This window comes from Onychomys torridus, chromosome 21, assembly GCF_903995425.1.
Source record: "Onychomys torridus chromosome 21, mOncTor1.1, whole genome shotgun sequence".
Taxonomy (NCBI): domain Eukaryota; kingdom Metazoa; phylum Chordata; class Mammalia; order Rodentia; family Cricetidae; genus Onychomys; species Onychomys torridus.
In genome coordinates, this window is record NC_050463.1 from 5,121,677 (window position 1) to 5,131,368 (window position 9,692).

The window sequence follows — 9,692 nt, forward strand, 5'->3', positions numbered from 1 at the left end:
TTACTTTCTTAAACAAGGTCTCTGTAGCCCAGGCTGCCTCGGACATCACCGTGCAGCTCAGGCTAGCCTCAGCTCTCCCAGAGTCTTCCCTGCTTCACTGTGGAGGACGGGCATTCCTCCGTGCTGGCTGTGTCCAGTTCCCTCAGGACAGAGCCGGTGCAGAGCTACAGTGGGCCCCGAGACAGCCCACCAGTCCCTGGGGCTTGGCTCAGTGCTCCAATGCTCTCCTCTTCCGTAGTTTCTCTTCCAGCTCAGCCGTGATGTCCCCCAGCCCTGGTGGGTGGGGTCCAGACTTCAGCTAGAACACTCTGGTCTGTGCCGCACCCAGGACCTGCCCACCATGTATCCAGGCCCCCAAAGTCTCCTTACTTGTCACGAGGGAGGGAGCCTGTGGTGAGCTGCCACCCGGCTTCCTGGCCCACACACTGGTGACGGCTCTGAGATCTGCAGGAGGACGCTGATGAGGTCTAAAGCCACCTGCCACCAAAAGGGGAAATGGGGGGGTGGGAGCCCTACCTGGTTTGGGCACAACTGGTGGCTTTGGGGGTTTCGCTGGGAGCTTCGCCGGCTTCGTAGGCTTCGAGGGGACTGGCTGACTAGAGGGAGACACTGCATGGACAGGAGAGGGATGTCACAGGGTGTCACCAACCACCTCCCGACTCCAGTGTCTGCAGCCCTGCTCACCGTCATGATTCATGTACTCAGCTGCTAAGGAGTCTTCAATGGGGGTCACATAGTTCTCATCCTGGCCCAGTAGCTGAGGCAGGGGAGGTAGTGGAGGCAGCCTGTCCTCCTGGCTGGACACAGACACAGGCACAGGTGGGAGTGGCTTTGGGACATTAGCATGGAGGGCAGGGCCTGATGGGAAACAGTCACTGTTAGGGCCTCTGTGGTACAAACCTCCTAGGGTGTACCTCCAGAGAGATGTGTGTCCCTCTGTGTCCGTCTGTCAATCACAATGTGTCTGAACGTTGGGATGCATGTGGGACTGTGGCTTCAGACAGGTACACAGATGTGTGTGTGTGTATACAGAGGTGTATATGAGCCTCAGTTGTGCACACACTCAGTTGAGAGCACTGTGTGTGTGTCTGTCTGTCTGTCTGTCTGTCTGTCTGTCTCGTGGGCTCAAGAGGACCATGCTGCAGTTCCCTCAGTCCTCTATATGACATGCTGCCTCTTCCTCTCACTTGGTAAAGGAGAGCCAGCATCCCCTCCCTGCCCAGCTCCCACCCCAGGTCTCTCGGAGGTGGCTAGTCCTCTCCTTTACCCATCTCTATTAATAAAATCCTTTGGAGCTGGGCCCTTAGTTCCAGCACTCGGGAGGCAGAGGCAGGTGGATCTCTGTGAGTTCCAGGACAGCCTGAGTCTCAAAAAAAAGATGATGATGATGATGATAAAATAAAATACAATCCTTTGGATCCTAGTGTAGTGGTGGGTGCCTGTCACCTGAGCCCTTGGCTACAAGAGAGCCTATTAAAAAAGCATAGCAGGTGAGTGACACACTTTGACCCTTGTACCTGGGAGGCAGAGGCAGATGGATCTCTTGTTCAATGTTAATCCTATCTATAGAATGAGACCCTGTCTCAATGAACAGAGCCACTGGGCAGTGGTGGCACATGCCTTTATTCCCAGCACCGGTTAAGAAGAGGCAGGTGGGTCTCTGAGTTCAAAGCCAGCCAGTTCTACAGAATGAGTTCCAGGAAACCCAGGGCTGTACAGAGAAACCAAGTCTCAAAAAATAAAACAAACAAAAAGAGTCTTTGGACCGCAGAAGTCATGGGAAAGGGGAATCACCTGAGCCCCGGGAGGTGGACACAGCCCATACACTCTCGCCATTCTCCCGATCAGAGTCCACGAAGCCTGGAACAGAGAGGGCGGGCAGCCTGGAGGCAGTGAGGAGGCCCGGAGATAGCCCCCACAGCGTGTCCCCGTCCAAGCCTTGGCTGCCCCACATCGCACACACCTAGAACCTTCTCATAGTCCTCCTCCATCAGGAAGGGGACCAGCGCCCTCTGGGTTTGCGTCACGAAATAGTTGACCACAGCTTCCAGTGAGGGGCAGGAAAACTGGGGTGAGAGATGGTGGTCAGGCAGGGAAGCGGAAGCGGGGTAAGGAGTCCAGAGCCCCCAAAACTCACCGGGTCTTCCACGTCGATCACGTACTTAGGACCTTCCCGCTTCACTTTGTAGTGCTTGACCACTGGCGCCCTGCAGAGGAGTAGGCAACTGAGTAGCTGGGATGCTACACTCCCCAACCCAGGAGAGCCAGCGCCTAGGAGGCCCACCAGGATCCCGACCCTAGTCGTCCCGCCGCTAAGTCTGTCCAGTTACGACCACACTCCAGAAGACCCCGACCCTAGGCATGACCCTGCCCCCGGAGATCCACCCCAAGTCATAGCCTCACGCCCTTCTCCAGAGGGTGTCCCAGCCCCGGCCTGACTCTACTTTCCCAGCAGCCTCTGGCTACTAAGTCCCCAGCTATGGCCCAGGCACCCAGGTTCCATTCCCACGGATGGCCACGCTCCCACCTGACTCTGCCCACCCTGGGCTCAGAGCCCCACGTGCGCACCCGTTGAGTATCTGTCTAGTAGTGACAGATACACTATCTTTGCCGTCCCCTCCAGGCCGCAACAGCAGATTCCCGCACTCGGGGTAGCGCTCCAGGAGCAGCTGCGCCTCCAGCCGGCTCACCTGCAGGAAGCACCTGAGCACACGCGAGAGATGCTGAGAGTCCAGCAGGCCCACCCGGACCTGGCCTCAGGTGCCCCACACAGGCTGCTCCACCCCAAGACACAGGCCCCGCCCTCCCAGAGACCCAGCCTCCTCGCCTGGAGCCTGGTCCTGCTCCAGAAAGACCCCACCCCTTGACACAGACTCCCACCCCACCGCACACTCAGAGACCTCCTCCCACCCTAGACCCAGGCCCCGCCCCCAGAAAAGGGCCGGCCCCTAAACACAGACCCAGCCCGTTTATAGACCCAACCTCCTCTCCTAGACCTTGGCCTCGCCTCTTCTAAGCTGAGGCCGGGTCCTGGACCCAAGTCCCGAACTCTGTAAGTACAGGACTCCTCCCCACCTACCCTCCCCCCCCCATCCCGCTAGACAAAAGACCCCGCCCAAAGACACAGGCTCCGCCTCCTCGCCTAGACCTAGGCCCCTCCCCTTCTAAACTGAAGCACTGCCCTAGACACAAGCCCCGCCCCTCTCTTGAATAGGGCCCCTTGTAGACTAAAGCTCCGCCCCCAGGACGCAGACCCCGCCTCCTCCCCGAGCCTGTTTCTTGTGCACCCCATGGGAGGTCAGGACTCACCAGGGCACCTCAGCGGCCCGCCGCGCCTCCTCTTTGGCCAGAACCTCAGCCATCATGTACAGGTGCCCGGGCAGCAGGGTCAGGTTAGACGGCACACGGAGCTGAAGGATGATCCAGGCCAGGAAAAGGAAAAGTGAGGCCAGCATGTGGAGCTAGGGAGGAGTCCATCTGTGCCCAGCGCTACCGAACACCCCACAGCATACAAATACAGACACCCAGAGACAGACCCCAAAGCAGACTCAGAAGGTGCTAGAACCTCGCTCAAAGTGCTGGGCAACTCTCAGGTTCAACCAGGAGCCAAAAAGCAAAATGTGGATTTCAGCTCTGTGTGGCGAAGCACACATGTTGCCCCAGCATTCAGGAGGGAGGCAGAGGCGGGAAGAGAGGAGTTCAAGGTCATCCTCAGCTACATAGAAAGTCTCAGGCCAACCTGGGCTACACGAGATCCTGTTTCAAAAATAGAACAAGTGGTTGGAGCGCTGGCCCAGCGGTTCAGAGGACTGGAGCTCCATTCCCAACATCCACCGCTTGGCAGCTTGCAAACCCCTGTAACTCCTGCTCCAGGAGATCCGACACCCTCTTCTGGCCTCAGACACACACACACACACACACACACACACACACACACACACACACACACACTAAAAAAAATGAAACTAGCCGGGCAGTGGTGGCGCACACCTTTAATTCCAGCATTTGGGAGGCAGAGGCAGGCGGATCTCTGAGTTCGAGGCCAGCCTGGGCTACAGAGCGAGATCCAGGACAGCCAGGGCTACACAGAGAAACACTGTCTGGAGAAACCAAACAACCAAACAGCAACAACAACAACATCAAAACACCCAAATAGAAAAGTAGAGTCACTTTACCTCCACCACAGTCAAGATAAATCCTTTCCACATCTCACGAGACTCCAGGCTTTCGACCTAGGGAGGGAGGAAAAGAGTTTATGTTAAGGAGTTTTATGTTATGAAAAGTGGGGTAAGGGCCCATCCTGCCCCAGAGCATTCGCACAAGTTGTGACCTATGCTGGCCAGCCCTTTTAAAGGCATCTCAAACCACGAGAGGTCCAGGGACTTGTGGAGTCTGAGGAGTTCAGAATAAGACTTCATGTGACTCTATGTTTTTATTATGAACATTGGACTCAGTGGAGAAGTCTCTCCTTTCTCCTGACGTACCTTGAATTTGACCTCCTGGTCCCGGAGAACCAGGCTGAAGTGGTGGCTGGTGTCCCTCGAGCTCCCCCACCAAGCCTCATCCTTGAGCTTTGAAAACAGCCTCAGGTCCAGCTTCTCCAGGGCCTGGCCCAGAGAAAAGAGGGTGTGTGAGCACCAGGCCTACAGCTCTCTCAGGTCCCCAGGAGGATGGGGCCACCCCCTTGGCGACATAACCCCGGACCTCCACCCCCTAGGTACCCATCCATGAGACCCTGAGCCCACATCCCCAGCCTCACCTGAAAGTCCCGGTTGCTGTGGTAGAAGCAGATGGCTAGACCCTGGAGGCCTGCCCAGAACTTCCTGTAATCCTAGGGGCCAGAGAAGAAAGAAGAAAGGAGCCGGGTGGCAAAGTTGTGTGTGCCCCGTACACCCACTCCTGTTGCAGGTCCTCTGAACTGGCTGATCCTTGAGCTTGCATGCCCTCCCCTCACTACAAAGCTACCTGTTTGCAGTAGAGGTTATGTTTCATTCAGTTAGTTAGCTGGCTAGCTTGTTAACACAGTATCATGTAGCCCAGGATGACCTTGAACTCCTGGTTCTCCTGTCTCTACCCGCTGAGTGCTGGGTGAGGAGCATGCACCGCCATTACCAGTTTCTGTCATACTGGGGATGGAACCCAGGACTCCATCATGCTGAGTGAGCAGGGAATTCACTGAGCTGTGGCCTCTAAAAGTACATGTTCACTGAGGCTCTCCCTGCCCATTGTCCAGCCTGGGCACCTCCTGTCAATCAGGAGACTGGCCTGCTGTACAGCTAGTGGCATCTGTCTAGCCTGGGAGTGAGCCTGGGCTCCATCAACAACAATCAATAAAGGAGAAAATGAAGGACTCACATGGGATAGAGACACAAGGCACCCCACAATGTGAAAGATGGGTGGTATGGAAGTAAGCTGACCCAACTGGATTAATGGTTTTCCATGTACACACACATCTACCTACTCACATATCCACCTACCCACCCATCTACCCACCCACCCACCTATCCATTCACCCACCCACTCATCCATCCACCCACCCACCCACCTACCCAGTCACCTACCAATCCATCATCCATCCATCCATCCATCATCCATCCATCCACCCACCCATCCATCCATCCATCCATTTATCCATCCATCCATCCATCCATCCACCCACCCAGTCACCCACCCATCCATTCACCCACCTATCCATCTGTCCATCCATCCACCCACCCAGTCACCCACCCATCCATCCACCCACCTATCTATCCATCCACCTATTCATCTATCCATTCACCCACCCATCCATCCACTCACCCACCTACCTATCCATCCGTCCATCCATTCATCTGCCCATCCATCCATCCATACATACATACATACATACATACATACATACATACATATACTCACCCACCTACCCATCCATCCACCCACCTATCCATCTGTCCATCCTTTGAGTGCATGATGTAAAAGGGCTTGCTTGTTGGGGGTACACGTGGGGAACCAAGAGACAAAGTCAGAACAGTAGGCAGGGGAAATGGAGGGGTGCACTCAGCAGAAAATGCATATGGGTTGGGCACGGTATCAGAGCACATCTGTCATCCCAACACTTGAAAAGCTGAGGCAGGAGGATTGCTTCAAGTTTCAAGCCCTTCTGGGTCATAGTTCTGAAAACCTATCTCAAAACAACCCTCTCAGTTGACAGTTGACCCTGTAGTCAGCAGTTCCACATGCTACCTGCCATGACCTTGGCCCAGAACCTCAAGTTCATGGGGTGATTTCTGAGCCAGGAGGGGGAGGAGGCCTAGGAATCGAAGAGCACCTTATTTCCTGGAGGAAGTCTCTAGTCTTGTTTATATGCAGAGAATGGAAAGGTTAGAAAGATTGAAACAGCAGCTGGTCAGATCAAGGGACTGACAGCTAGGCAGTCAAGAAAGTAGACAGACAGATGGACAGGCAGACAGACAGACATCAAATCAGAGGAAAGAGACACAGAGACAGACAGACAGCCAGGATCTTCCACGGCCAGCAGCATGTGCCTTGCTCCACCAGGCACCCTCCCACCACCACCCACCCCTGCCAGGCCCTTGGTCTGTGGAGAGCTGGCCCAGAGAGGTTGTGTGGATTCCTGGGGCAGCTCAGCAATGTTGGCTCCCGCCCTTCGTACCTGGTCGCAGGGTCCCTTTTTCTCCAGGAAGCTTTCATAGTAGTGTGAAGGTGGCACACCTTTGGGCTTGGGGCCCCGGGGTGGGCTCAGGGCCGAGGCCATGTCCAGCCCAGGTCCCGGTCTTCCAGTAGGAGCCCCAGCCTGTCCAGGAAGCGGATAAACAGGTTCCTGGGGAGTTTCCTCAACTCAACTCAGCTGTCACCTCCCTCCCTGGCAGCAGTGGGCGGAGGCTGGATCCTGGGGAAATCCCGGCGGCAGCTCTGGGCTCCAGTCCTAAGCAAAGACAGGGACCTGTGTTGGGGACGGTGGCTGGGAGATAGTCACGGGAAAAATCGCAGAAGCATGCTGCAGGTGCATAATAGTGAGATCTGGAATGCTTCTTAAGTCACTGAGTGTAGGAACAATTTTTCCTGGATCATCAAAGACGGTTAGCAGGCATCTGCAAGACAAATCCTGAGCCCGGGATGGGGCAGTCGGTCGCGGAGGGACTTTCTCGGTGCTTCTGTTTGAGCACACTCAACTTATATCAATTTAATTTTTATTGCATTCATTATGTGTATGTGTGTGGAGGTCAGGGCACAGCTTGCAGGAGTGGATTTTCGCCTTTCACCATGTGGGTCCTGGGGATCAAATGCAGGTTGTCAGGCTTGGTGGCAAGCTCCCTTCCCCACTGAGACACATTGCCAAATGCAAACACTGACATCATTCCCAGCCTGTGTGATCAACCTTCATTGGACTTACATCTAAACACTTAGTTATTTGATTTTAGTTTTCTTTCTTTTGCTTTGTTGAGACACAGTCATGTAGCCCAGGCTGGATGACCTTGAACTTCTTGAGCCTCCTGACTCCATCTCCTGAGTGCATGACTAGTGTGCACCACCATGTTCTGACTTTTTCTGGGTTGGTTTTTGTTTGTTTGTTTTCTTTTGGTTTTCGAGACAGGGTTTCTTTGTGTAGCTTTGCGCCTTTCCTGGAACTCACTTGGTAGCCCAGGCTGGCCTTGAACTCACAGAGATCCGCCTGCCTCTGCCTCCCAAGTGCTGGGACTAAAGACCTGCGTCACCACCGCCCTGCACTAAGATGACTTTTTAAAAAATATGTATTTATTTATTCATGTATTTTATGTATATGAGTGCTCTGTCTTCATGTACACCAGAAGAAAGAATCTGATTCCATTACAGATGGTTGTAAGCCACAGTGTGGTTGCTGGGAATTGAACTTAGGACCTCTGTAAGAGCAAGCAATGCTCTTAATAGCTGAGCCATCTCTTCAGCCCCCCAAGCTGACTTTTAACTCCAGATCTTTCTGCCTCAGCCTCCCAAGTGCCGAAATGACAGATGTGGGACACCGGACCTGACACTCACTGCTATTTTGAATAATTGTAACAATCACATCATTTCTCTCCTTTTATTCTCTCCCCAGTTTCTTCCTGTTGCTGCAGATGCAACAGAGGGCCTTTGCATGTGCTAAGTAAGCACTCTACCACTGAGTCACACACAGCCCTTCCCGGTGAGATTCTAGGCGGGGCTCCACCCTGACCACGCCCCCAGCCCTCTCACTGGGGGATTCTAGGCGGGGCTCCACCCTGACCACGCCCCCAGCCCCTCACTGGAGGATTCTAGGCGGGGTTCCACCCTGACCACGCCCCCAGCCCCTCACTGGGGATTCTAGGCTGGAACTACAGACAGTCCAGAGAGGACCTAGGAGCATGACTTGTGTGTCATTAGTGTACCTGACTCCAGGCTAGTCCAAGGCTCTAAAGTCAATTCCAGCGCAATCAATCAGTATATAAATTCAGCCAGGCGTGTTGGAACACTCGGGTATTCCCAGAAGTGGGGAGGTAGAGGCCAGTTTAAGGGCGGCCTTAGTTACACAGTAACTTGAGTCCAGTCCTCCTGTCTTTAGCTTATTCTGTTTTCAAAAAAGGCAGAACAATAGGGGGTTGGGGATTTAGCTCAGTGGTAGAGTGCTTGCCTAGCAAGCGCAAGGCCCTGGGTTCGGTCCTCAGCTGGGTGGGAGGAGAAGAAAAAGGCAGAGCAAACAGATTATGGACTCATTTTCCGCAGTCCTGGGCTAGGGCACCTGGACTTTACACAGGTAATAAAGGGCAGTGACTGGGGACCCAGATAGTCACTGTGTGTGGCACAGCCTTCCTTTGTCTGTTCAACTAAACGATGTTATCTTTAGGGCACTTTCTGTACATCGCCAAGATACAGTGGTTGCTTCAAAGTGTCAAAGGCCACAGGGGAGCCAGGTGTGGGGATGCAAACCTATGATTTCAGCACGAGGGAGGCTGAGGCAGGAGGATTACTGCAAGTGTGAGGTCAACCTAGCCTTCATACTGAGTTTCAGGCCAGTTATGAGTTCCTATCTCCAAACTTGAAAGAACGAAGGAAGGAAAAGAAAAATTAACAGGGAGCCATGGACTGTTGCGGAGAAGGGTGGACTGTCATAGTAGTTACCGTATAGAAAGGTCCCTCTAGAACAGAGTGGAAGGTGAACAGGATGAGGGTGGGGTGCGCGGTATCTCCTGAAGAAGGTCAGTGTCCAGAACATGGAGCCTCTCTCAAGGCCTTGTCTGCCAGGAGGTCATTAGACCCACATATTGAGCAAACCAGGAGGAGGTAAACTGAGGCTAGCCTGGTCTCTGCAGAGCCCGGGTTCCGGTGACCTGGGCTAGGGGAAATAACGGTTTTCATTTCTTAGACCCTTCCAGAGCATCCTGCCTCTCTCTTTTCCCAGTGGGACAATCACACCTGCCACTTTGAGGCCACCCCAACTCTGGTTGGTCCCCATTTCGGATTTTCAGACCTCCTGGGGCTGGGGGGGGGTAATCAAGGGCTGGACCAGGGGCGAAGGTCCTCGCCTTCAGGGGAACAAAGGGCCAGGGCCTGGCGTGCGTTCAGCAAGGCCCGCCCCTTCCCGCCCCTGGCACCATTTGGGTACCGATTGGCTAGATGGGAACCATCCCTTGTAGTTGATTGAATGCTGGAGACACCTGGTGATTGGCTGACGTGACCGACTGTCCACCGCTGAGTTA

The 9,692-nt window shown here is 54.3% G+C and overlaps 1 protein-coding gene across 1 annotated transcript; it reads right to left on the minus strand.

Moving 5' to 3' along the window:
- Positions 1-25: 25 nt before the first annotated feature.
- Positions 26-6,781, minus strand: Stap2 (signal transducing adaptor family member 2). Its single transcript, XM_036171179.1, has 13 exons — positions 6,653-6,781; positions 4,760-4,831; positions 4,485-4,607; positions 4,176-4,232; positions 3,310-3,410; positions 2,569-2,703; positions 2,138-2,207; positions 1,964-2,066; positions 1,795-1,860; positions 685-858; positions 517-609; positions 370-444; positions 26-273 (listed from the first exon to the last, which is right to left on the minus strand). Exons 1-13 carry the CDS (start codon positions 6,752-6,754, stop codon positions 209-211), a joined length of 1,236 nt encoding a protein of 411 aa, XP_036027072.1. The 5' UTR covers positions 6,755-6,781; the 3' UTR covers positions 26-208.
- Between the last annotated feature and the right edge of the window lie 2,911 nt (positions 6,782-9,692).

Coding starts and splice junctions, on each gene's coding strand:
- Stap2 (XM_036171179.1), bottom strand. CDS start 6,754: ATGGCCTCGGCCCTGAGCCCACCCCGGGGCCCCAAGCCCAAAGGTGTG. Junction 4,608..4,759: donor ACAGCAACCGGGACTTTCAG/GTGAGGCTGGGG, acceptor TCTCTGGGCCAG/GCCCTGGAGAAGCTGGACCT. Junction 445..516: donor ACCAGTTGTGCCCAAACCAG/GTAGGGCTCCCA, acceptor GTCCTCCTGCAG/ATCTCAGAGCCGTCACCAGT.